The sequence below is a fragment of the Lactuca virosa genome, chromosome 2 (genome assembly GCF_052849685.1).
Source record: "Lactuca virosa cultivar CGN04683 chromosome 2, Lactuca_virosa_CGN04683_v6, whole genome shotgun sequence".
In the NCBI taxonomy this organism is placed as follows: domain Eukaryota; kingdom Viridiplantae; phylum Streptophyta; class Magnoliopsida; order Asterales; family Asteraceae; genus Lactuca; species Lactuca virosa.
The window spans coordinates 256,830,978-256,858,878 of NC_136427.1; the positions used below are offsets into that span (position 1 = coordinate 256,830,978).

The window sequence follows — 27,901 nt, forward strand, 5'->3', positions numbered from 1 at the left end:
AATCAGAGCAACTTTTTAAAGAAAAGTGTTGCAGAATTTGTCCCCAGAAAAACATGATAAATATGTAATCAAAGCATTTCCGTGGAAATGTATTTTATTAATTTTAAAACTTTGGGATGTCAACATCAATACAGAAACATAAGCATAAATAGAACTTACATTCAGTACACTAGTGATGTACATCTCTTTAAACTCTCGGTGTAGTGTAGCTTTATGTCGACACCTGTGATACAAATAATATGAGTGGGTCAGGTTGGGAAACCTGGTGAGTATACAGGGTTTTCAACCCACAATAATAATGTTATTATGTTTCATCATCAAACAATTAACCCAGTTAACCATCCCCATTATCTTATTTATTTATTAAGGATCTACCCTAAGAATCATCTATCACTCATTCCTAAGGGTTTTCCTAAGGAATAGGCACGAAGTCCATCGTCGTCAGGGTTTATTCAACAGGCACTAAATCCATAGTTGCCAGGGTTCATCAAACGGTTGCTAAGTCCATAGCTCTCTTTTATCGACAATATTATTTGCGGGAGTCCACCTACAATACATGTCAATGGGTTTTTAGAGTACATCGGGTGAACATATCGCTCACAACACCTACAAGTTGCGAGCCTGCTAGTGTTCCACGGATCGTCTAGAATAGTCCATGGTTGTCATCCATACTCTGCTAGATGACAGGGCCATCGTTTGGGTAAAGGTTTCTCTCATTTTTCACCCCTCACCCTCATCTCATGATCCATATCACCTTTTCATCTCGTCCTCCAACTCATTTTTTTTTCATCACACACCAACTTATTTCATCTGCCCATGTTCTACCCAACATATTAGTAGATATAAAACACATATATAGTTCAGATCTTAAGAAAAAGTTTAGATCTGTAAAAGAAAATACATATACGGTTCAGATCTGAAGAAAAAGGTCTAGATCTGAAAAAAACAAAGTTTAAATCTTTCATCCATCATAACTTTCAAAGCATAAAATACATATATAGTCTAGATCTGAAGAAAAAGTTCAGATTTGAAAAGAAAGAAGCTTAGATATTTCATCCAGCACAGATCTCAAGTACAAAATACTTATATACAGTTTAGATCTAAAAAGTTTAGATCTGAAGTGAGAAAGTTTAGATCTGAAGGGAAAAGTTTCAGATCCAAGAAAAAAAGTTTAGATGTGAAAGATAAAGTTCAGATCTGAAAAGAAAGAAGTATAGATCTTCATACAACATACATCTCAGGTAAACAGGTAATATATATATATATATATATATATATATATATACACACACACACACACACAAAGCACATAATTTATATAAAACACTTCATATCTATGTGTAAGATGAAAGTGACCATACACTCACTTGATAAGGGGGTGATTCGGACATCACTTCGCTTCTTAAAATAATCTTCTTTGATGAAACCGGGAGGTTTGCTTGAAAACCGGGCTCTATGCGGGCATAGTTTCAAACCGAAAAACTCTTTTTATCGGAGTCTTCTAGCGCTCCGGGGCTTTCTTCAAGTGCTAGGGAAGTTTCCTAGGCTTTTGGGGGGTGTTTTGGGAGGTTTAGAGAGTGTGTAGAGAGAGAAAGAAGTGGGGAAGGAGTGAAGGATGAAGGCTGGCCTCGGTTGGTATTTATAGGCTGAAAATGGGGTGAACTGGTCGAGTTTCTGGCCCAACTCTTCGAGTTGCTGGTCCAACTCGTCGAGTCAGTGCCACGTTTTGTCATCTGGTGCGGAGAAAGCAATAGCTCAGATTGCGCCACGTCACCCATTTTGCTGCAAGACCCAGCCGACTTCTAAACCCGGTAACTTTTGCATACGAGCTCCATTTTCGACGTTCTTTATATCCACGCGTAGGTGGGAACATTCTCTACAACTTTTAATTAGACTCCATCGGCTAATTATCGATCGATTTTAGATTTAACAGTATGAGAAGATTACACTGCTAAACGACCGTGTAGAATTCATAACTTCTACATACGGACTCCATTTTTTACTGTCTTTTTATCGTTGAACTCCTATTAATGAGATCTTCAATTCGCATTTAGGTTGCGTCGGCTAAAAATCGCCCGATCTAAAATTCGAACTTCGGGTTTTTCATTGCCGATCCGAAACTTAGAAAAATCATAACTTCCTCATACGAAGTCAGATTTGGGTGTTCTTTTTATGCACGCTCTCGGTTTAACGAACACTACGACTTTAGTTTAGATCGATAGGGCTAAAATGTTCTGTATCATAAATTTACTATTTACGTCATGCAGTGTCGTGCCGGTTCTGTCGCGAAACTTCGACGTGCCATAACTTCTTCGTTATAACTCGGATTTCGGCGTTCTTTATATGTACGGAATCCTTGTCACGAACACTAAATTTTTTTCATAGATATCGAGTTTATCTAACATTTTATTTTTGACACTTATTTTCATTCTTGATTTATTATATCTTTATAGACAAGTATATAAGCACGTAAAATCACATAATTCACATAATATTCAAGTAATTCATCTTTATTACTTCAAAATGAGTTACAATGGTTGACCTATACTATCACATCATCGCATCAACGCTTAGCCTCGAAACACGGGCGTTACATGTAGTAACTTGTACCTGCAATTGTCTAATTTGGAACCGAAGGATAAACTTGGAGACTTGATTTTTCCAGCGTTGAAACCAATTCCCATTGTCGTGAACCATGAGATGGATCTGGGTAATAATGAAATTGATTAATTACAAGTGAATTATTCGAAACTGGTTAGGCAGATGATTTCTTTTATAAACAATCTCTATAATATCCCCATCTGAAGATGTCACCACCTTCTTCCTCATTGAACAATTTCAACTAGAATACTTGTAATAACTTCTTGGATTTTCACTGCCTTTCACTTGTTTTTGCCTGTGCCTGTATTTTCTCTAATTATACCCATCATCTAACTTCTTATGTGATGATCGATGACCAGTTGGGTAATTTGATTCAAAGCTCTGTTTCTGAAATGAATATTCTAATTTTACCAAATTTCTGTCAACTTTGATTCTGGGTTGGTGATAGATTTCCTAAAAAGTTTCAATCCAATTTGTGGTGAGTTCTTGAAGAACTAAAAAACCTATAAAAGATAGAGATATGAAATGAAATTAGGACTAATAAAAAATAAATTAGGGCTAAGAGGAACCCTAGGCGTCGGGGGGGAAGAAATATGAGTAAAACGGTGAAACAGTGGTCGTTGATGGAATACAGAATTTAAGAATACGTGATTTCAGTCATTTTCATATACAAGAACTCACCAATTTCAAAGAATCAGAGAAGATAGAGAAAATGACGAAGAAAGAAGGAGAATCATAGATGAGAATCGGACCTGTGGAAAGAACCGGTGGTGGCTAACACGGCGGCAGTGGCTAGGACGGCGGCAGAGAGCGACGGTGGCTTGGATGATGGTGGAGAAGAAGATGTCGTTTAAGACCGAGCGTGATAGAAGGCTATATTGATTTCATAACTCGTGAGAGAAAAAGAATACGACCTGAGTAAAAGGAATTAGGTTAGAAAACATTAACTACCCAGATAATACTTGCTCATTCTTCAATCTACGATATAACAACTAATCATGAAATAAATGAATAATTCAAAATTCATCATCGATCACAGTTACCAAATTTTTTGAAAAAAATGAACCATGCCGGTTAGAACCACCACAATCAACCGCCTAACCTTTTTTTACCATCTTACCATTATATATGAATTAAAACAATTCAAAATTTCAAAAAATGCTTTTAATTCTATAATACTATTCTCATTGGATGTTTTCATTTTCATAAAATATTTGTATTTTTACAAGAACCTACTTTTATATATATATATATATATATATATATATATATATATATATATATATATATATACCTTAAAAAGCATTTACCATGTTTTGCTGAATTTTAAAAGGTACAACCCCTTATACAGCATTTACAACAACTTTATAAAAAATAAAAATCTTATTGGTCAACGTATTCTTTGAACCTTCAATTTCGCTAGCTTTTGACCACGTCCAATTTCCTATCCCATCCAACAACCACCCAAGTATGTCGCCCTTTTCTTCCGTCTATATTGCAATATCTCTGTTAATATTTTTCCCCATTTATATAATCGTCCCCTATCCGAAACCTCACTCTCTATCTCAATTTTAATCCCTAAAACTCACTTAGATCTTGATATTTTGGAGCTGACAGCCTACGATTTCTCTCTACACTCTACCCATCTGTATTCCGACACCACGAATCATCGGCCATGTATTTGGTCGTCACTATTGTCGCCACCAAAAAACACACAGTCGGACCACTGATCCAGACCCAGTATACCGACGATGGTCCGCTTCTAAGCCCTTACCAAGGTCTCTTTCTCTCTCTCTCTCTCTCTCTCTCTCTCTCTCTATCTATCTAATATGTGTGTGTGTGTGTCAATTTTATGGATTTGTATCTACGCCCATATGAGATTTACCGGTTTTGTAGGGACCTGGCTACATAGCCTTCTTCACATTGGGAGCTTGGAAGGTTAACGGAGGTTGGGGTGGAGGTGCAAACCATCTCTGTGGCTAGAAAGCCTTATTCTCTCTCTCTCTCTCTCCACACTACTGACTTTCTTGAAGAAACCCTTTCTCAGGTTTTAAATTTACATCTTAATAAGTTTTTATGTGTTTAGGTTTCTTTCAAAATCTCATATATGTTGTCTTGTAGGTTTGATAAACGGTTTTCAGATTTAGATGCAGATGAACCAAAAGGGAACGAAAATGGTTTTGAATATGGGTTATCAAGTTGCTCATTAGCTCAAACCCATTAAGGTAAGTTTTATTGCTTTTCTTTGATTATTGGTCTTTTTGTCTAATTTTAGGGTAAATTATGAAGATTAGGTATGGAAAACATTAGTACTTAATATAACTAATTACTCATTTGTATTGATGAATTTGATGTACAGGGGAACAAAATTATAGATACATGTTGATGCTTGTTGATGATCATTCTATTTCAAAGAGGTAAATAAATTATAAACATTTATTGTTTTTCTTTGATAGTGAGTTGGATTGGTTAGTATTAGATACATGTTCTGACCCTAAAACTATATACTCTCTCTGTCACTTGATTCTCATTCCTTGATGAAGAACACTTGCAAACCACGGTTTGTCTAACCCTATTTCTGTCTCTTGCTCTCAAAAGCTTCTATCGGCTGCTTCTCAACCATGATTACTCTATTAATTTTCTGATTATGAAATTTGTGTGTTTGTGCTGATGTGTAGCTTGAAGAACCGATAGTCTAAGTTTCACCTACAGCCCATCTGTTTTCTCTCTTTCTCTTCCTCTTTGTCTCCTAAAATAATATTCCTTAAACATGTATACAACAGGGGATAAATGGAAGGACTGAAAGCTTAATTTTGTGTCTTGGCTTTGTAGGGAAACAAATTTTGTGAGCATGAGTATTGATTTATGCTAATGTTAAATCTGGCACACCTGATCAGGTGATGAACCTCTATCAAAATGACATGGTTAACAGTTAACAGTTGGGGACATGTATGTTTATGCTTATGTTTGGACTCGAATTCACGTGTTAGTTTGGCAAGCCATTTTTTTTTTATTTGTACGCCCTTTGATTAGGGCTTAACTTTATTTTGACTGATATAGTTGGTGGTATTTGTCTATTCCTCCATAGTTATCTTTATAAATTTTCAAGTGTTGATTTAGTTTGACATTAAGGGTTGAAATTAATAGTCTAGCTGTAAAAATTTGATAATGACCAGTTTGCCCTTGGACCAAAACTAAAAAACAATAACGACAAGGACTAACTTTGTAATTTTTGCATGTCCTTGAATAAAAATTTATAAATCACAGATGTGCTCTTCTTTTTGAAAGTTTATAACAAAATCAAAGGATAAGAGCTATTTACAAATTTACTTTTTGTAGTGTACTTTTTCCCACTATCCAAGGGCAAAATGGTCGTTTTAAAAGTCTTAACACTAGGCTATTAGCTTAAGAAAAATTGTAGAAAACTTTTTGGGACCAAAATTGTAAAAATCGAGGACCAAAATGTAATTTACTCGAAAAAAGAAATTAACTTTTCATTTACGTGTATTTCAATTATAACATCTTACTTTCCGTTATATGTGTACTATAGCATCGTACTTCCATTTCGTTTTGGAAATAACAATATGCTTTCAATGTTCCATCCTACATTCTGTAATATCTATTACAACTTTGTACTTGAAACATTTACCAATTATAGAAATGACATACAAGGAAAAATGAAAGTACAATGTTATATTTATATTGGGTAGATTATCGATGTACAAAGGTTTATTAAGAAAAAAATTGGAAGTACAGTGTAATACACAAATAAATCAAAATACATTGCAACAACCACATATATAATGAAGCATCATTGTCTTTTAATCTTCCCGATGAAAATTTTAGAAAATTGTGATTAGTTAAGACACCTAATGAGGTATGTGATCATTTATCTTATTAATATTTTGTACGTTGAATAAAATCTATCCAATTAAGACATTCTACTTTGAATCTACACTCTGGTTGTCGCGGATCTACAATATATGGCTTAATGAACTCACATGCAACTACTTAACTTACCAAAAAGACACAGATCAAGGAAACAACATCAACCCCCCCCCCCCCCCCCCACCCACCCACACACACACACACACATACACACTCTCTACCAATGGCTTTGCCAATATCCCTTGAAATTGCTTTTTAGAGTCCTCACTTTTTTTTTGATTTCTGCCACAACATGTTTGATGAATCCTCGAGTTGTTGATTTTGCTATATAAGGTTTATTTTTTCTGCACTTCTGCCACACTCTACCAATGGCTTTTCCAATGGTCCTTGAAATTGCAGTTGTTATGGAGTTTTTATAACCTCATTTGTTTGATTCTTCATATTGTGATAATCTGATTCGTGTACAAGCATGATTTGTATTTACTTTTTTTTTATGTACTTCCCATATAGATGTGTTTACCCAGCAACTAATTACTTTCACAAAAACAATATATTGACTTTAGGATTAATATATATTATTGGGAGGGCAAATGAAATGGAGCAAATTTTTATTGGCCAAGCCTTTGTAAAAACAATTAAAAGTGTTCCTAACATTAGAGGTGAAATTGATGAATTTTTGGCTGTCTGGAAAATACAGCACGATGTATGTGATGCTAGCTAGAGCTTAATTGTGGAAGATTTGAAAGTAAACGGATTTTTTGTGGAATAGGATTTATATTAGATCACTTATTGAATACTTTTTATACAAAATTTTCACATGATTATTATTAATACTGTAAAGCTTGGATTATATAATATTTCTACCAAGAGAGTATGTAACCTTTGGATTTATGTTTGATGCATTTTTGCATACCAAGTTAAAGAGTTTTATAATGAAAGAGTCTACGTGGTGACTTTTATTTAAAAGTTTCTACGAGATTAAGTAAACACCCGATTTTTAAAAAATGAATTAGGGTGAATAAATTAATTTCATGAAAAAAAAAAACATAATTAATAGCAACCTTATAAAACCCTAAAATAATATGGATTGGTAATATGTGGTTTTAATTACCCTAAACTAAAGTAATTTTTTGTATATTTCATGGAAAATTATATAAAAATAAGGTATTTTAATCGAAGTTTATATTGTAAACTTTAATTTATAAATAAAAAATAATTATTTTACATAATTTATCCATATGGTCTAAAGACTAAAGCAAAATCTAAAATTTAAATAAACAAAACCAAATTAAATTTTTTAACTAATGTTTATTAATCCACAAGCAATAATAATTAAATGCAAATAAATAACAGTTATATAATTGTTAACACAAAACAATGATATGATTTTATTTTAACCAAACAACGGCTATCCCCATTGAATGTGGTGTATAAACACAATGAACATTTATAAATAATCTCAAATTTTCATTTTTAATTATTATTGATTACGTTTATGCTACCATGATTTTTATTGATAATTGTTTAGATGTTTTAACCACGTAAAATAATTAATTTCTTCTACAAATTAGTTTCTAAAAGAAATTATTTGTACCCGTCGCTTGGCGCGGGTAAACGGCTAGTATATATATATATATATATATATATATATATATATACACACACACACGAGCCGTTTACCCGCGCCAAACGCCGGGCGACAGATTTTCTTTCAGAAGATAGTTTTAATGTGATGATTAGTTTCATTTAGACGTGAGCTATTCATTGTGGCCTTTTGGTAGACTATTTTGTGTCGAATAGTTCATTTAAACGGATAGTTTCTAGCTAGGTGCATAGTCATACAATACGGCCGAAGTTGAGTATACATTTGGAATTTCATCTAATAGTTCATACTTGATTTTACAATATATAAATTACAACAATCTGCAATCATATAGTTTTGTACATTTATAACATGTCCAATATATGAACTACACCAATCTGCAATCATGTTGATTAATCTGCTAGTCCTGCATTAAACATCAAATGAGCATATAAGATACATATTAACAAATTGATATCATACCATAAATACTACACATTAACAAATATACTAAAATAAGTTAAAAATCAATTTAATAACTGTCATAAGCCATACCAAAAATATTTTAAATCATACCAAAAATAATTAAAAACTACTTTATTAGTAGTCCTCACTAAAAATTAATTAAAAGTTGTGATTTTTTTATTTCGCAAAATTGACATCATTTTCAAAGATAAAAAAATTGTACTGAAATTTTTTTTTTGGCAACAAAGCTTTATTAAAATCATTAGTTGAAAATGTGGTTATTTTTTTATTAAGCCTTATTAAAATCAAGATTTTTTTTTAAATGTGTAATGAAAAGTTTAATAAATAAAAATGAAAACATTAAAGTATTGAAAAAAAAACACCCTTTGCCTAAGCAACAAATCTTAACAAAATAGAAGGAATCAGATTCCTTAGGGAATCGTCCATTCCATTCCATCAATGAAAATAGATAAATAATAATAATAATAATAATAATAATAATACGGAATTCTTACTTGGTGAAGTCTAAAAAGTGTATAAAACGCATCATTCCCGTAAAAAACACGGAAATCTTTTTTTTCACCACCACATGAAGAAGAAGCTACACATTTCGCCAAGGGCTTAACGGTCCGTAAAAAATGCTCAGATGGTGGTAATAAATACACAGAATCCTCAATTCCATTCCCTTCTCCTTCACTTTCCGGTTTACATTCATCTAGCTGTTTGTATAAAAGAAATTTTAATTACAAATAACATAGATAAAAAAATGGGTGATATAATACTGTGACACAGGAACCTCATGAATATTTGACTTTGCTTCATGACTATTTTCAGTAGCATTACTTGGTCTAAAAGCCCTCATGTGCAAGGTATATGAATGAGATTAACGGACTTAAACTCACTTCAATGAAACCTGGAAATAGGGACCAAAGTGGGAAAAAAAATCTTTTTGGATCAAAACCGACGAAAATTAAGAAACATAGGGACAAAAAATGTAGTTAACTGAAAGAAAAAACAAAATAACATACTGAAAGATAAAGGTAAAAAAAAAGAATATACCCATGAGCTTTTTCTATTATTTTGACTCTAGAAAGTATACAGTCTAATAAGTTGTCATTCATTAAAGTGGAGGCGAATAAACGCTTCTTATCTAGAATAGCAGCAACTTTTTTCATAACCTGAGTGATAATAAGTTGGAAGGAAAAAGGAAAAAAAAAAGAGCTGAATATCAAATTCTAATAAATATACAAATAGAAAAGGTTGCAGAAACTAACTGTATCTTCAGCTGAAAAACCACTGCATTCTAAAGTAATTTTTATCATCAGATGTTTTGAAAAACTCCACAATCCTGCCAACATGTTTTTGCTTTCCCTCACCCTGAAAAAATTTACTTAGATAAATGACCTTCTTACCCCTGTAGTTAAGAATAGAAGTGGCAATGCTAATACATAATGATCTAAACAATTGGTCATACAATTGACCTTGTTATCAAGGAACTTGTTCACAATTAGTCAAACTAACCTCTGTTCTTTGAGGCACATTTTGATTAGTAATTTAAGTATAAACCTTGTATTAATGGCTATTTTTAAAACTTTTATATAAGAAATATTATGTTTAACGATTTGTTTAAAAAAAAGTAAATATAAAAATGCCATATTTCAAAACAAATCATTTTACTTTTTGTATAAATATACCCATTAAAAGAACGTTGTGGAGTCATTTGTTTCTCTGTTGCTAAAAGTATAGCAAAATGAAAAAATCAAAATGTTTTTGTATACATTAGAAATTGTAGGACTCCAACGGAATTGAATTGCCTCTATTTAGCAACCAAACATGCCATGGAATGGAATCTCAAATTCCAATTCCAATAATGCCCTTAGTTTTTAATTAAAGAGCTATTTATATTACCTTGGCAATGTCAAGTTTACCAAGCTGAATGGCCAACTCAAATCTATAATCACGGTCTGTAGCAACTTCCAAGGCCTCTTCATCTACAGGTCTTCCACTATCGAGATGTGCCGATACTACATCACGCTGCAACATAACAAAACTTATATATTAATCATATTTTTGCACAATACAAAAAAACACAATGTACTTTGACCATTTTATCGGTTTAGCCACTTAATTAAACCCTTTATACTCTTTTTTTAATGTTTAAAGAAACCATTTTCTCCCATTAATCGGTTTTGAAAAATGTTAAATTACAGAAAAGCAAAACATATTTTCAACATTTGAAAGATTTAGCCACTGGACACTGAACTACTTTTTTATGCTTAGTACAATAATAGTTCAGTGGCTAAATTGATATTGTAAAAGTAGATTGTGTTTTTCTGTATTTTGCCTTGAGATAAACCCAGGTAACCGCCAAAATGGTTTTCTTCTAAAGTATTTAACTTTTAAATCACTATAGAAAATAGTCAAGCGGCTAAATTCATATAATGCTTTTCTGTATATTTCCCTTTGCACAAATGTAAATGGAGAAAAATGATAAAGATTAAGGATCTTACATCGTATTTTAGCACGTAGAATGATGAATCAATGGAAATTGCCACTAAATCACCACTATCAGCCCATTATAGGTTCTAAAAATGAAGAAAGAAAAACAAAAACAATATTGTTTCTTATATTTAAGCAGAAGTGTTGACAGAAAAGGTGATATGTGAACAATATATAAGCAAAATAAAGATAAGAGTAACAATTATTACCTTGACATTAACATCAATCCGTTGAATCAATCTGCACTCAGACCAATCATGAAAACATATAAAATCATTTGAGCACATTGCCAGCAAAGATCCTCCATATATTCGCTCAGCTGAAAATGTCGGCCTGATACTCTTCTTTTCCTGATTAATAAGACCATCGAAAAGAATTTTAAAAAAATGAATAGAAATGCAAGAAGAGGGGCAATTTCGTCATTGATTAAATTCATTAGGTATAGGGAGTGCACAAACCTGGAAAGATTTGTTAAAAATCTTGACTTTAGATGTGCTCTCTCTAAAAGCATACTCAACATCTGTTGATCAAACAAATTCCAAAACAGAAAAGGTGATATGTGAAAACATACATATCGGCTTCCGTTTCAGCTATGGATACATAAAGCCTTTTGTATTACAAATGATCAATAAAGATTTTATAAGCAATATGTATGTAAGACTTCTAATTTAAAAATAACACCAAGATCAATCTCGAACACAGGCATAAACTTCTAATCTCAAGCTATGTTATTGCAGCAAGTGAGTTAATATGCAAAAGAAATGTTGAAATTTTTTTATTAAAAAACAACAAAATATTTCGAAATATAAAAATAAAATATTAAAGCCTTTTGTATTACAAATGATCAATAAAGATTTTATAAGCAATATGTATGTAAGACTTCTAATTTAAAAATAACACCAAGATCAATCTCGAACACAGGCATAAACTTCTAATCTCAAGCTATGTTATTGCAGCAAGTGAGTTAATATGCAAAAGAAATGTTGAAATTTTTTTATTAAAAAACAACCAAATATTTCGAAATATAAAAATAAAATATTAAAGCCTTTTGTATTACAAATGATCAATAAAGATTTTATAAGCAATATGTATGTAAGACTTCTAATTTAAAAATAACACCACGATCAATCTCGAACACAGGCATAAACTTCTAATCTCAAGCTATGTTATTGCAGCAAGTGAGTTAATATGCAAAAGAAATGTTGAAATTTTTTTCTTAAAAAACAACCAAATATTTCGAAATATAAAAATAAAATATTAAAGCCTTTTGTATTACAAATGATCAATAAAGATTTTATAAGCAATATGTATGTAAGACTTCTAATTTAAAAATAACACCAAGATCAATCTCGAACACAGGCATAAACTTCTAATCTCAAGCTATGTTATTGCAGCAAGTGAGTTAATATGCAAAAGAAATGTTGAAATTTTTTTATTAAAAAACAACCAAATATTTCGAAATATAAAAATAAAATATTAAAGCCTTTTGTATTACAAATGATCAATAAAGATTTTATAAGCAATATGTATGTAAGACTTCTAATTTAAAAATAACACCAAGATCAATCTCGAACACAGGCATAAACTTCTAATCTCAAGCTATGTTATTGCAGCAAGTGAGTTAATATGCAAAAGTAATGTTGAAATTTTTTTATTAAAAAACAACCAAATATTTCGAAATATAAAAATAAAATATTAAATCGTGTGCTAATCATAACATCAGAAATTTAGAAGCAATTACCAAAAGCCCTTGTTCTCATATTGTCGATTTTCCTTGGCTTGGCCTTTCTCCTTTTTGAAAGCCATCTATTTTAAGGTCTAAGCCACCGGCATACCCGAAATTGAAATAAAAACCGAAAATATCCAAATCATTTTGATGATGAAAGATGATGAAGAACTAAGAATCACATAGAGAGATCAGGGTGAACTGGTCAAGATAGGATTGAAAACTTTGTTATGAAGCCATAATTGGGGTTTCACAATGACAAAAACATCTAGAAACTTGTTTAACTTTGATGAATGACTCCACTCATTCAGATCACGGGATGATGAACACACAAATACATACAATCATACTAAAAAATGACTTACATTGGTTATGATTTTCAATTCAAAATCGGGAGCAGTTGAAGATGATCGCGATGTTAGGATTTATCATTTATCAAACACATATACACACACTGCCGGAGGCTTGAAGTGAAAAATTGGGGTTCAGGAAGAATGGTGAGGGATTTCATCTTCGTTTTCATCAAAGACCAACTCCATTCTTCGTAATACACACACTGATGGATGCTGGTGGTGACGGTTAGGGTTGTGGAGACTATTAGCGTTTGTCGTCGTAACAGAAGGTAGAAGAGGGGCAAGAGAGGGGGGCGATGGTGGAGGTAACTTAAGGTTAGGGTTTCCAGTGAATGGTGTGTAACGAAGGGTTATGGTAACATAGGGATACCTGAGACGGAAGAGAGTAAGCGAGAGATAGAAGAGATGTTGCTGGTACGATGGTAGTTTGGGAAGAAGGAGAAGCGGCGTAGCGGACGGCTTAGGGTTTCTCGATGAAGACGACTGGATTAGGATTTCAGTGAGTAATTGTGAGTCCGGGAATAAAAAATGTTGTTTGATTCCCGAATTAATTCCCTAAACGATTCATGTAGTTGTATTGGATAATAAGTTGTATATGGTATTGTATGTCTTAAATTTCAAGAAATGTATAATATGTTTAATAAGATAGTTAAGATAAGTTTTATATATATATATATATATATATATATATATATATATATATATATATATATATATATATGTGTGTGTGATATTTGGCCCATTAGCATGGCCTAGACATATGTGGCACACCAGCCTTGCCTGACACTCTCCTGTCAACCCTGCTTGGCGCTCCCTTGCCAGCCTTGCCTCACACTCTCCTGACAGCCATGTTTGGCGCTCCTTTGCCAGCCTTGCCTGACACTCTCCCGCCATTCCTGCCTGGTGCTCCCTTGCTAGGCTTTCCTAATGCGTGCTCGTCAGCCTTGCCTGGTACGCGCCCCGCCAGCCTCGTCCAACGCCCCTAGGTGGCCTTGCCCAACTCCTTTCTAGTTGGTCCGGAATTGGGTTTGCCCAAGGCCTGGCCTAATTCCCCTTGACCGAATTGTCCCCTATAAACTGAACAGTACCACCTCCATGGAGAGGGACTCTTCCCAATTTCTCAGCCGCCACTCTAGATCTTCTCCGGTGGCTCAGCCGCCACTATCCTCCTACAATCGCAATGCCCATACACTACCCCCATCACCAAGATGGTTCTCTCCAGCCAAAGAGAATCATCTCATCACTACCAACCGATCTAACTTGATTGTTGGAGCTTACTCCCGGGGCACAGTCCCTGGGGCGGTTCTAACGACTTTGCTCTGTGATCCTCAGATCTCCGCCGCAGCAACTGTCTAGAATTCTTCTCAGAGATTTATGTTGCATCATTTGGCGTCATCCTAGACCGGAACGAGTAGCCATCGCCTCAATTGGTCTGAAGCTCGTTCTTTCCTAGATCAGTCAAGATGTGTTGCATTTTCACATCAGGTTTGCTCAGATCTGTTCATTTCTATAGTCATTTGTTCAGATCTATTTGGATCTTGCCAAGATATGTCCAGATCTGATTAGCTATCTTTCAGATCTCTCGATCTGATGCGTTTTTCGTTCAGATCTTTAGATCTGCTTCATTTTTAGCTCAGATGTCTAGATCTACAAGTTTTTGGTCACTCAATCATCTCTCAAGTTTAAAAACACCTTTTCAGACAAGTTTTTATTTATATTTTGGTGGTTCACATTAGCAAGTTGGGGAGAAAAGAGGTTTTTACGAGTCTTTTCCCGTCTCTGTTCATATTTTGGTGTTTTATCCAGCAACTTGAGAGGAGAAGAAATTTTCGTAATTTTTTACCTTATTTCCAGTTTATGTTGTCAAGAAATCACCTTTAGTTTATGATTTTCTGTGTACAACTTCATTCAAGTTGGTTATTTGGTGTTTTCTTTAGAAGCTTAGAGAAGGAAAATGAGTTTTTATCCCATTTTTTGCTCATATTCTATCAGAAAACACCTTTCTACCTTAATATTTACTCATATATTTCGCCCAGATCCCTAGATTTGATGTGTTTTTTGTTCACTCAAACATGCTTAAGTTTGCAAATAATTTCTCAAATAAGTTTTTGCTCACATTTTTTGTGGTGGTTTTGTTCAGTTTTGAGAAGAAAAGAAGTATCTTATGAGTTTTTATCCTCTTTTTCAGTTTATATTATCAGAAAATCCATTGTAGTTGCTGATTTCATATATACAACTTTGTTATGCTTGGACATTCCACAAAACCACCGATAGAAAAAAAAAATATAATTTAAAATCATTTTTTGATACTTCACCTAAATATTTTACTCAACCACTTCTGTTTACCCTTATCGTTAGTGTACAAGAATAGCCATTTGTGTTTCTTTTCAACAAACAAAAAGAAAAGGTGTATAGTTTACACCAGAAACCGACAAAAACATATCTAAGCAAGCAAAAGAAAAAAAACTCAAGGTGGGGCCTTGTGCTATTTAGAAGACTGAAGGCAAAATTGAGGGTGGGACCCATCTTGGTCCATCTCCGTTTTCAATGTCGTTCTTCCCAATCGTGCAATCCCTCGACTCCGATGAAGCAACTTCTGTTGAAATAATTCAGAGTTCAGGTTGTTTTTCTGCACAATTTTTATTAATATTAAGTAGTTTTCCCATTGAATAAATCAAAGACCACGTGTGAAGATGATTCCCTGGTCTTTAGCATGTAGCTAGTTAGTTCCTGCTTTTTTGCTAATTTTCTAGTTTAAATAGCAAGGCATATGTACATTGTGTTTGTATCCCAATTTTCTTTCTTGTTTAGTTCAGTGAATAAAAGTACTTTGCCTCAAAATATCTCTTGTGCCTTTACTTGTCATCTGTGCTTCTCTGTTCACTGTACAGACTAGTAAAAACTGTTTTTCCAGTTTTACCCTTCCTGTCACATACAAGTTTTTTGTCCCCTGTGCAGTTTACTTTCTTGTCCCCTGTTTTCTCTTTTGGTATAAAGTTCTAGTCAACCCTGAAAAAGAGAAACATTTGGTATCAGAGCTCACAGGTGCATGCCCAAGTACCAGTCTCGTGAAGAGATGTCTGGAAATAATGGAAATGGTGACAAGGAAAGTCAGATCACTTTTCACTACCCTATGCTCACCAGGAGTAATTATGGTGCATGGGCTATAAAGATGAGAGTCTTCATGCAAGCTCAAGGAGCTTGGGAAGCAGTGGATCCCAGAACTCAGAACACGGTGGTAGAAGTTAAGAAAGATAAGATGGCATTGGCAGCCATCTATCAAGGCATTCCTGAAGACCTGTTACTCTCATTGGCAGAGAAGAAGACAGCCAAAGAGGCATGGGATGCCTTAAAAACCATGTTTATGAGAGCAGATAGGGTGAAGACAGCTAGAATACAGACATTGAAGACAGAGTTTGAGGCCATGACAATGAAGGAGACAGAAGGGGTAGATGACTTTGCTGCCAAAATATGCAACATTGTGAGCACCATGCGCACTCTTGGGGACACTATAAAGGAGTCATATATTGTGAAGAAGCTGTTGAGGGCAGTACCATCCAAGTTCCTCCAAATTGCTTCAACAATTGAGCAATTTGAAGATATAAATTCCATGTCCATTGAAGGAGTGATAGGAAGGCTTAAAGCCTATGAAGAACGGATGAAATACCATGTTGAGCCAGAAGATAGAAAGCTTCTCATGACCTATCAGCAATGGTCAGAGAAGAACAAGAAGAAAGGTGAGGGTGACTCAAAAACAAAGACAAACCGAGGTGGTTTTAGTGATTCACGTGGAAGAGGAAGAGGCAGAGGAAGAGGTCGTGGTGGCCATGGTAGAGGTGGTCACCATAATCAGGGAGGCCAAGGCACTTCTAGCAGTCAAGATAAAAATGGTGTACTGTGACATCCCCAATTTCACGGCCAGAAAAGACCGATTTGTTTATGATTTGTTTTTAAAATCAGAGTAATCGTTTAAAGAAAACTGTTGCGGAATTTGTTCCCAAAACAAAATATGATAAAAATTTATCAAAGCATTTCTTAAAGAAAAGTATTTTCATTATATAACAAAATCTCGGGATGTCATGTTCCGATACAGACACATAAGCATAAACAGAACTTACATTTATTTACACTAATGATTTACATCTCCTTTAATCCCTCAGTGAAATATGTCTTCGTATTGATACCTGTGATACAAAGAAAACTGAGTGGGTCAGGCTTGGGAGCCTGGTGAGCATATAGGGTTTTCAACCCACAATAATATAATTATTATATTTAATCAACAAACAATCAACCCAATTACCCATCCCCATTATCTTCTTTATTTCTTAAGGTTTTACCCTAAGAACCAACTATCCTTCATTCATTCATTCCTAAGGATTTACCTAAGGAATTGGCACGAAGTCCATTGCTGCCAAAGTTTATCTATCAGGTACTAAATCCATAGCTATCAGGCGCTAACTCCATAGTCACCAAGGTTCACTTAACAAGCGCTAACTCCATAGTCGCCAAGGTTTACTCAACAAGCTCTAACTCCATAGTCGCCAAGGTTTACTCAACGTGCACTAATTCCATAGTCGCCAAGGTTCATCAAATAGGCACGAAGTCACATCGTCGCCAAGGTTTATACAATAGGCGCTAACTCCATAGTCACCAACTATCCCATCTACCCATGTTCTACCCAACATTTTCGTAGATATAAATACTTACACAGTTTAAATCATTTAACACCTGTATAAAACATCAATTTCATGCCCATTTCAAATAGACAAATAATATATAAACACATAGCACGTATTTCATAGCAAATACTTCGTATTTATGTGTTAGAAGAAAGTAACTACACACTCACACCAAACGTATACTTAATACGTTCAAACAATACTTGTATTAAAATCGTGTTTATGAAAGGGACTATACACTCACCTGATCAGAAGATGATCGGGTAGCACTACGACTCTAAGAGTAGTATTTCTTCGGTGAAACTAGAAGATCTTCACACACCGGGCTTCTCGCAGGCAGAGCTTCGGCTCGGAAACTCTTTTCTTCTCGGGATCTTCGGGCTTCGGGACTTGCTTCAGGTATCGGGATGATACTGGGGCTTCGGGGGGTTAAAATAGGGATTAGAGAGGGTATCGGGAGTGAGAGAGTAAGGGAGGAGAAACCAAAATCGGCTGACCCTTGATTTCTATTTATAGGGTCATTTTTCAGCTCTCACGTCGTGAATTTTAAGTTCTCACGTCGTGAACTTAGTCGTCACTGCATGCGTCATCACAGGTTGCGTCTGACAGGCTCTGAAAGGTCAAATCACTGAGTTCACGTCGTGAACATTGTATTCACGTCGTGAACTCTGACACAGTATCGGGGTTCGCGCCCCAAACTTCAGAAATTCATAACTTTTGCATACGAGCTCTGTTTTCGACGTTCTTTATATCGACGCGTAGGTGAGACTATGCTCTACAACTCTCGTTTAGACTCCGTCGGCTAATTTTGACTTTATTTTTACTATATTTTTATTATATTATTTTTAGTAGGTCGGGACAGGAAAACTCCGTTAGAAATTTATAACTCTTTCATCTGTCTTTCTACCGTTGGACTACTATCAACGAGATCTTCGATTCTCGTTTAGATTGTTTCGGCAAAATATCGCTCGATCTCATATTCGAACTTCGGGCTGTACACTGCTAAGCCGAAACTTCGAAAAATCATAATTTCCTCATACGAGGTCAGATTTGGGCGTTCTTTTCATGCACGCTCTCGGTTTAACGTATTCTACGACTTTCGTTTAGATCGCTAAATCCAAATATCGCTCTATCGTAAATTCACTATATACGTCGCGTTGTGTCGTGCCGGTTCTGTCGCGAAACTTCGACATGTCATAACTTCTGCGTTATAACTCGAATTTCGGCGTTCTTTATATTTTCGGAAACCTTGAGACATATACTACAACTTGGTTAAGATTAATCCTTCTAAATAATCTTCCATCAAAAAGTCATTTTTGATGCTTATTGTCTCTAAATTGACTAGCCCTAATCTACGGGCGTTACAATTATCACCCCCTTAGGATGATTACGTCCCGGAGGCTTGTAAAATGATTCCAATCTTATGACTTAAGTCAGATGTTACATCGAACTTGGTCCTCTGGACCATGTAACCAACTCATCGTAGTCAGACTCAATTTAATATGACCACTAGGGTCGGAATAACCATCATCCTACTAGCCATTACCGAAACAAGGGTAATGACATATTTGAATAAAACGAGACCAATCACTAGCTTCTTGGTAACCTTGTGACTTTCCCTGATCCAAGCGTGAGTCCTGTGCTTCCAGTAGTATAGATCTCTACTACCATTCACACCTACTCATACTCGTCCCAAGTATTGTCTCGCAGTCAACCAAGTCACCATACATAAATCATATAATCATTCAACACATCAGATAACAAAACCAGGGTCTATATTAATTCTTGAAACGATTACACAAAGGTTCAAGTTCACCCTATACTATGCCTCTAATAGGCTACACTTCCTGATACAGACTTTATATATAGGTATGAAGTCTTCATCTTTTAATCCTCCCATCGTTTTCTGCTTCGTCGAGGAGTATGTGGAATGCCCTTGGCTGTGGAGGTGTGTTTTTCTTTGGGCAATCTTTAGAAATATGCCCTTCTTCGTTACATCTGTAGCACACCTTCTTGATAGGTGCGCACTTGTTGGCGTAATGCCCTGTCTTCCCACATTTGTAGCAAGTCATCTCCTCGCTATATTTCCCGAAGTGTTTCTTTTTACACTTCTCACACCACTTAGCTTCATCTTTTCCCCCAGATTTCGAGAATTTGCTTTCTTTGTTGGTTATTGAAGATCCTTCACGTTTCCTTTTCTCTCCAACTTCAGCTCTCTCCAGACCCTTTTCTTTTATTTGGGTCTCAACATTCTTGGCTGCCCAGATGGCAGCTTTCAGAGTGGTTGCTTGCTTGACTATCGGACCAAAGTCCGCTGGTAATCCATTGGCAAACTTGTTAACCTTGGAAAGTTCAGTTGGAATTAGGTATGGAATAAGCTTCATCTTCTCCGCAAAGCTTGTAGCGTATTCAGTGACGCTCAATTTTCCTTTCTTCAGATTCTGGAACTCATTGTTGATTTCCAGAAGATCCTGCTCAGAGCAGTATTGCATTTTCAGTTGCACCACGAACTCTTCCCAAGACATCTTGCTAGCTTCCCCCTTGGGCATCGAACCGGCCAGTAACTTCCACCAGCTCAGTACTCCAGATTTTAACAGAGGAATTGCAAGAGCGGTCTTTTGTCTGTTGCTACACTCGCAACTTTCAAACATTGTCTCCATCTCGGAGATCCAGTCCATGACTTGCACCGGTGTCGGGCTCCCAGAAATACACGGTGGTTTGGATGCCATGAAATCCTTGTACTTGCATCCACGTCCGTCATTTCCTCCATCCTGGTTGTTTCGGCGAACTATTGGTGGGTTGGCTTGACCAACGGTCCCACTGTAGTTTCCTCCTTCCGAATGCCCTCCATTTACTTCGGGCTCTTCCACTTGAATTGACAGTTCTTCACGATTCTGTTGAAGCAACCGCCGGGTCTCCTCCATTTGACGATCCAACATCGCCTGCATCATTGCTTGTACACCGGCCATCGTCATTGGATCAGGTGCTGCAGCTACAACAGGTATTTGCTCAATCACTGGTGGTTGATTCCTGTTCTCATTTGCATTTCCAACTCCGCTTCTAGTTCTTGCCATTCTTGAGCTATACACCGAATAAGGTGAATTTAGATCCTCATTCACGATAGATACATATATCATCCTTATCACTCCGAAACGTTTACATGCTAGTCCTAATATCGTAATCGTACGCTTAGAATCCTAAACACATAAGGTTTCCAGATCCGGTCGGCAACAGACCATAGATCCGAACAAATAACATTATATATGGCAAACATATAACATTTAGCACATAAAAGCATTTTAGGCATCATTCCTAAATTATACTAGTGCTTGTGTCAATTTAGGTGTAAACCTAACATATTTTAGACACACTCCTCACGATCATTACTTAGCATTCTAAGTTTAAGTCTAGAAATTTTCCAACAAAATTCCTAGTTTGTTTAAACTAATGCTCTGATACCAACTGTGACATCCCCAATTTCAAGGCTAGAAAAGACCGATTTGTTTATGCTTTGTTTTTAAAATCAGAGTAATCGTTTAAAGAAAACTGTTGCGTAATTTTGTTCCCAAAACAAAATATGATAAAAATTTATCAAAGCATTTCTTAAAGAAAAGTATTTTCATTATATAACAAAATCTCGGGATGTCATGTTCCGATACAGACACATAAGCATAAACAGAACTTACATTTATTTACACTAATGATTTACATCTCCTTTAATCCCTCAGTGAAATATGTCTTCGTATTGATACCTGTGATACAAAGAAAACTGAGTGGGTCAGGCTTGGGAGCCTGGTGAGCATATAGGGTTTTCAACCCACAATAATATAATTATTATATTTAATCAACAAACAATCAACCCAATTACCCATCCCCATTATCTTCTTTATTTCTTAAGGTTTTACCCTAAGAACCAACTATCATTCATTCATTCATTCCTAAGGATTTACCTAAGGAATTGGCACGAAGTCCATTGCTGCCAAAGTTTATCTATCAGGTACTAAATCCATAGCTATCAGGCGCTAACTCCATAGTCACCAAGGTTCACTTAACAAGCGCTAACTCCATAGTCGCCAAGGTTTACTCAACAAGCTCAAACTCCATAGTCGCCAAGGTTTACTCAACGTGCGCTAGTTCCATAGTTGCCAAGGTTCATCAAATAGGCACGAAGTCACATCGTCGCCAAGGTTTATACAATAGGCGCTAACTCCATAGTTACCAACTATCCCATCTACCCATGTTCTACCCAACATTTTCGTAGATATAAATACTTACACAGTTTAAATCATTTAACACCTGTATAAAACATCAATTTCATGCCCATTTCAAATAGACAAATAATATATAAACACATAGCACGTATTTCATAGCAAATACTTCGTATTTATGTGTTAGAAGAAAGTAACTACACACTCACACCAAACGTATACTTAATACATTCAAACAATACTTGTATTAAAATCGTGTTTATGAAAGGGACTATACACTCACCTGATCAGAAGATGATCGGGTAGCATTACGACTCTAAGAGTAGTATTTCTTCGGTGAAACTAGAAGATCTTCACACACCGGGCTTCTCGCAGGCAGAGCTTCGGCTCGAAAACTCTTTTCTTCTCGGGATCTTCGGGCTTCGGGACTTGCTTCGGGTATCGGGATGATACTGGGGCTTCGGGGGGTTAAAATAGGGCTTAGAGAGGGTATCGGGAGTGAGAGAGTAAGGGAGGAGCAACCAAAATCGGCTGACCCTTGATTTCTATTTATAGGGCCAATTTTTCAGCTTTCACGTCGTGAATTTTAAGTTCTCACGTCGTGAACTTAGTCGTCACTGCATGCGTCATCACAGGTTGCATCTGACAGGCTCTGAAAGGTCAAATCACTGAGTTCACGTCGTGAACACTGTATTCACATCGTGAACTCTGACACAGTATTGGGGTTCGCGCCCCAAACTTCAGAAATTCATAACTTTCGCATACGAACTCCGTTTTCGACGTTCTTTATATCGACGCGTAGGTGAGACTATGCTCTACAACTCTCGTTTAGACTCCGTCGGCTAATTTTGACTTTATTTTTATTATATTTTTATTATATTATTTTTAGTAGGCCGGGACAGGAAAACTCCGTTAGAAATTTATAACTCCTTCATCTGACGTCCGTTTTCGTCTGTCTTTCTACTGTTGGACTACTATCAACGAGATCTTCGATTCTCGTTTAGATTGTTTCGGCGAAATATCGTTCGATCTCATATTCGAACTTTGGGTTGTACACTGCTAAGCCGAAACTTCGAAAAATCATAACTTCCTCATACGAGGTCAGATTTGGGCGTTCTTTTCATGCACGCTCTCGGTTTAATGTATTCTACGACTTTCGTTTAGATCGCTAAATCCAAATATCGCTCTATCGTAAATTAATTATTTACGTCGAGTTGTGTCGTGCCGGTTCTGTCGCGAAACTTCGACATGTCATAACTTCTTCGTTATAACTCGGATTTTGGCGTTCTTTATATTTTCGGAAACCTTGAGACATATACTACAACTTGGTTAAGATTAATCCTTCTAAATAATCTTCCATCAAAAAGTCATTTTTGATGCTTATTGTCTCTAAATTGACTAGCCCTAATCTACGGGCGTTACATGTACAATGCTACAATTGCCAGAAGCTCGGGCACTATGCAGTTGAGTGCAAGAACCCAAAGAAAGAAAGAAATCAAGAGAGCAATCTAGTCCAGGATGACAATTAACCAGCTTTGATGTTGTCATCCTTTGTGGCTGAGGAAGAGACATGGGAAGTGTTCTAAAATGAAGAAAAAGTTAAGCCTGAAGTAAAACCAAATGGTGGAGTCTTGAATCAGTAAAAAATGTGGTATCTAGATACTGGGGCTAGCAACCACATGACTGGGGACAAAGAAAAGTTTCAAACACTGGACATAAAAGTTCATGGAGTTGTGAAATTTGGAAATGAATCCAAAGTAATAATTGAAGGGAAAGGATCAATCCTACTAAAATGCAAGAATGGAGAAGAAAGAAGGCTGAAGGATGTGTACTGCATACCTGATCTTTGCGGCAATATAATCAGCCTTGGGCAACTTTCGGAAGGAGGTGATGAGATTAGAATCAAGGAACATTTCCTGTGGGTTCATGAAGATACTAGAAGGCTGCTAATGAAGGTGAAGAAGTCTTCAAACAGGCTCTACAAAATTCAACTAGAAGAGGTTATACCAAGGTGTTTAATAACCAACATAAGTGATCCAACATGGTTGTGGCACACGAGGATAGGCCATGTGAATTTTACCTCTTTGAAGGCTATGTATGAAAGGGCCTTGATTGAAGTAATTCCAAAGGTGGTGGTGCCATCAAAACCATGTGAGGGGTGTTTGAGAGGAAAGAAAGCTCGAATTCCATTCCCAGCAAGCACAAATTTCAGGGCCACGAAGAAGTTGGAACTTATCCATGGTGATTTGTGTGGACCAGTCTCACCTCTAATACCTGAAGGCAACAGATATTTCATGCTGTTAGTTGACGATTACAGCAGGGTCATGTGGGTGTACTTAATGAAAACAAAATACGAAGCTTTTCATACCTTCAAGAACTTCAGAAGAAAAGTGGAGAATGAAACTGGTGAAAAGCTAAAAGTATTAAGAACAGATCGTGGGGGTGAGTTCTTGTCAAATCAATTTGATGAGTACTGCAGTAAAACCGGATTGGAGCGCCACTACACTGCACCTTACTCCCTACAGCAAAACGGGGTGGTGGAGAGACAGAACCGGACGGTGCTAGAAATGGCTAGGAGTTGCCTGAAGACGATGACGGTACCCGATGTATTGTGGGGCGAGGCTGTGAGTCACGTGATTTATGTATTAAATCGCTTAAGCACCAAAGCTTTAAATGACACTACACCGTATGAATTGTGGACCGGAAGAAAGCCACACGTTGGTCACCTGAGAGTCTTTGGTTGTGTCGCTCACATGAAAATAGCGAAGGGTCACCTCAAGAAATTGGAGGATCGGAGTAAGAAAGTGGTGTATCTTGGAACAGAGAAAGGCTCAAAGGCTCACAGGTTAGTAGACCCTAATACCGGTGCGATGTATGTAAGAAGAGATGTAATTTTTGAAGAAAATCAGAGATGGGAGTGGGAGAAATCAACAAAGATAAAATCGACGCCAGGGATAGTCTTCGATGACCAGTACTATAGCGATGAAGGGGAATGGGTGCCGGATACGCTTGAATAAGGAAACGGGTCGGATACATCAGAGCTTGAAATTGGGGCACCACATATTAATGATGTTTGGGCCGAATCTTCTCAACCCACCAACTCACCAGCGGATCCAAGCCCACACACTGAATCTGTTAACACACCACCAGGTACGCCCGGTTCTCCAATTACCCCAAATCTCCCAACTCCCGTGACGACTCCAAGCAGCGACTCGAGCTCCACAGGTGGTGGAGCCCCAAGACGTTACCGTCTACTCACTGACTTATACGAGAATACTGAAGAAATCGAGTTACCATCAGAAGAACTCATGATGGTGAGCAGTGATGACGAACCTTCAAACTATGCAGAGGCAAGTCGCACGAAGGAATGGGTACAGGCGATGGAAGCTGAAATAGCCTCGATTGAGAAAAATAATACCTGGAGTCTGGTTGAAATACCAAGAAATCGGAAGGAAATTGGATTGAAGTGGGTCTTTAAAGTGAAACGAGACCCGACTGGAAGAATAGTGAACCACAAAGCTAGGATCGTGGCAAAAGGTTATGTACAGAAGTATGGAATCGACTATGATGAGGTATTTGCGCCTGTTGCTAGAATTGAAACAGTTCGTGTTATTCTTGCTCTTGCTGGTTCGAATGGGTGGGGTGTTCATCACCTTGATGTGATGTCAGCATTCTTGAATGGGAAGTTAAAAGAGAAGGTGTATGTCACACAACCAGAAGGGTATGAGAAGAAAGGTGAAGAAAACAAGGTCTATAAACTATCGAAGGCCCTTTATGGGCTTAAAAAAGTGCCCATGGCATGGAACTCGTGCCTGGATAATCACTTGAAAAGTCTTGGATTCCAAAGGTGCCCCCAGGAATACTCTGTATATACTAGGATGAAGAATGGAAACACTTTGATCATTGGAGTTTATGTTGTTGACTTGTTGGTGACTAGAAGCTCTACTGCTGATGTGAAAGAGTTCAAGATGGAGATGAATGCAAAATTTGAAATGAGTGATCTTGGTCTTCTAACCTACTACCTGGGAATTGAGGTAAACCAACACAAGAATTCTATTTCATTGAAACAAGAAGCATATGCTAGAAACCTTCTAGCAAAGACTCGTATGCTTGAGTGTAATCCCACAAAAATTTCCATGGAACACAAGACACAACTCACTAAAGAAGGAGATGGAGAGCTGGTCAACCCCACTAAGTACAGGAGTATAGTGGGTGGACTTAGGTACTTGACTCATACCCGTCCAGACTTGGCATTTGCAGTTGGAGTAGTGACCCGCTTTATGGAGAGACCTACCATGGTTCATCTTCAAGCTGTGAAAGGGATTCTCAGGTATATAAAGGGTACCTTAGACCATGGTTTGGTCTATAAAAGAGGAGAAAGGAAAATCAATATTGCAGAGTATTCGGACAGTAATCATGCAAAAGAATTGGACGACAAAAGAAGTACAGGGGGCATGGTGTTATATATGAATGGAAATATGGTTTCTTGGTCATCACAAAAGCAAAGATGTGTAGCTCTATCTTCGTGTGAGGCTGAATTTATGGCAGCCACCATGACTGCATGCCAAGGCACTTGGTTGCGTATGACTGCATGCCAATGCATTTGGCTGCGTAGATTCTTGTCATCAATAACAGGTCAAAACATCCCACCAGTGGCAATGTATGTGGATAACAAGTCAGCTCTAGAGCTCATGAAGAGCCCAGTTTTTCACGGAAGAAGTAAGCACATAGACATAAGATTTCACTTTATCAGGGAATGTGTGGAGAATGGTGAAATCACAGTTGCATATGTAGATGGAAAGGAACAGAAGGCAGACATACTTACAAAAGCTCTGGCTAAAGTGAAGCATGAGGAAATGTGTAAGTTGATTGGTATGAAAAAGGTTGAGAACTCTGAATTAGGAGGGAGACCACTACCTCCAGATCGGACCACCTGTTGTTGCCAACCACCATCAACACAGGTGACGTAAAAGAACAACTTTGTCAGTGATTTGTATCGTCGTTCCCATCTTCTTTTACACCCAGCGACATCCCCAAAAAACCACAGCCGCCAGATGCATCAAAACAGTGTCGTCGGCGTGGTCGGTGTCCTGATCCCCTTCACTGTTGAGCTCCGACGAGGATCAAAAAGAAAAGAAAACAAATGAAAATGAAGAAGAAGAAGAAGTTTACTCGACCTACAATCACCTCCGGTCGTCGATCTCATTTTCAAAGATGATAAATTGATGGGGGCCCACATGTGGTGATTGGAGTGTCCAATACGCCCAAACAAAAAAAGGTGAGGAGAGAGCCACCATCGTGAACTCTTAGGCCTCCATCTGTCGGTGTTTCTTTTTTGATATATCTTTGTGACAGATGTGAGAATGAGACCTGCAAGAATGCTTTTTTTTAGTCTATTCAATGCTGACAAAGAGCAAGGGGACCCATGTGGAAAAGCTTTTGTGTCTTAATTTTGTTATCCAATAGGTGTCAAGCAAAAAAAAAATACCAAATGATGGCACAACATAAAAGAGAAAGACATCTCCGAGAATTTCTAGCTATCAGTCGCCGGTGCCCCATCTTTCAACAGGAGCGTTTGCAGCTTTGCTTCCCCTTGGAAGTCGGAACGAATATAAAAAAATGCAGCAATGTAACACCCCAAATTCAGAAGGTCAAGAAAGGAAAAGAAAAACCCCAAATCAAGAGGTCTACTCGTCGAGTCCAGGGAGGAACTCGACAAGTAGGAGCGCGTTTTAGGTCGCGGGTTTAGTGACCTACTCGACGAGTCGGTAGACCGACTCGGCGAGTTGGTCTGGGTTTGGGAAACCCTAAATTCGGACTTGGTGCCCTATTTAAACATCTCATTCTTATTCCATCAACCTCATTTGTAGCCTCCATTGTCCAGAGCTTAACCCACAAAA

The 27,901-nt window shown here is 36.8% G+C and overlaps 1 protein-coding gene and 1 long non-coding RNA gene across 10 annotated transcripts; one reads left to right on the forward strand and one right to left on the reverse strand.

Annotated features, from left to right (window-relative positions):
• Positions 1-4,076: 4,076 nt before the first annotated feature.
• Positions 4,077-5,678, forward strand: LOC145160835 (uncharacterized). Of its 2 annotated transcripts, XR_013738255.1 has the most exons (5): positions 4,077-4,379; positions 4,498-4,648; positions 4,723-4,826; positions 4,961-5,018; positions 5,280-5,678. It is a non-coding gene; the product is annotated as an uncharacterized LOC145160835 (long non-coding RNA). The 2 variants fall into 2 exon arrangements; XR_013738254.1 differs by having other exon boundaries at positions 4,081-4,379; positions 4,961-5,678.
• A 2,596-nt stretch (positions 5,679-8,274) lies between these two features.
• Positions 8,275-13,683, reverse strand: LOC145160836 (coatomer subunit beta'-1-like). Of its 8 annotated transcripts, XM_079080195.1 has the most exons (11): positions 13,127-13,683; positions 12,777-12,853; positions 11,494-11,555; positions 11,245-11,385; positions 11,047-11,121; positions 10,445-10,570; positions 9,811-9,913; positions 9,596-9,714; positions 9,333-9,449; positions 9,052-9,255; positions 8,275-8,498 (listed from the first exon to the last, which is right to left on the reverse strand). In XM_079080195.1, exons 2-5 carry the CDS (start codon positions 12,793-12,795, stop codon positions 11,113-11,115), a joined length of 231 nt encoding a protein of 76 aa, XP_078936321.1. In that variant the 5' UTR covers positions 12,796-12,853; positions 13,127-13,683; the 3' UTR covers positions 8,275-8,498; positions 9,052-9,255; positions 9,333-9,449; positions 9,596-9,714; positions 9,811-9,913; positions 10,445-10,570; positions 11,047-11,112. The 8 variants fall into 8 exon arrangements, with proteins under 8 accessions (XP_078936321.1, XP_078936317.1, XP_078936318.1 ...); XM_079080191.1 differs by having other exon boundaries at positions 12,777-13,679; XM_079080192.1 differs by having other exon boundaries at positions 12,777-13,677.
• Positions 13,684-27,901: the final 14,218 nt, after the last annotated feature.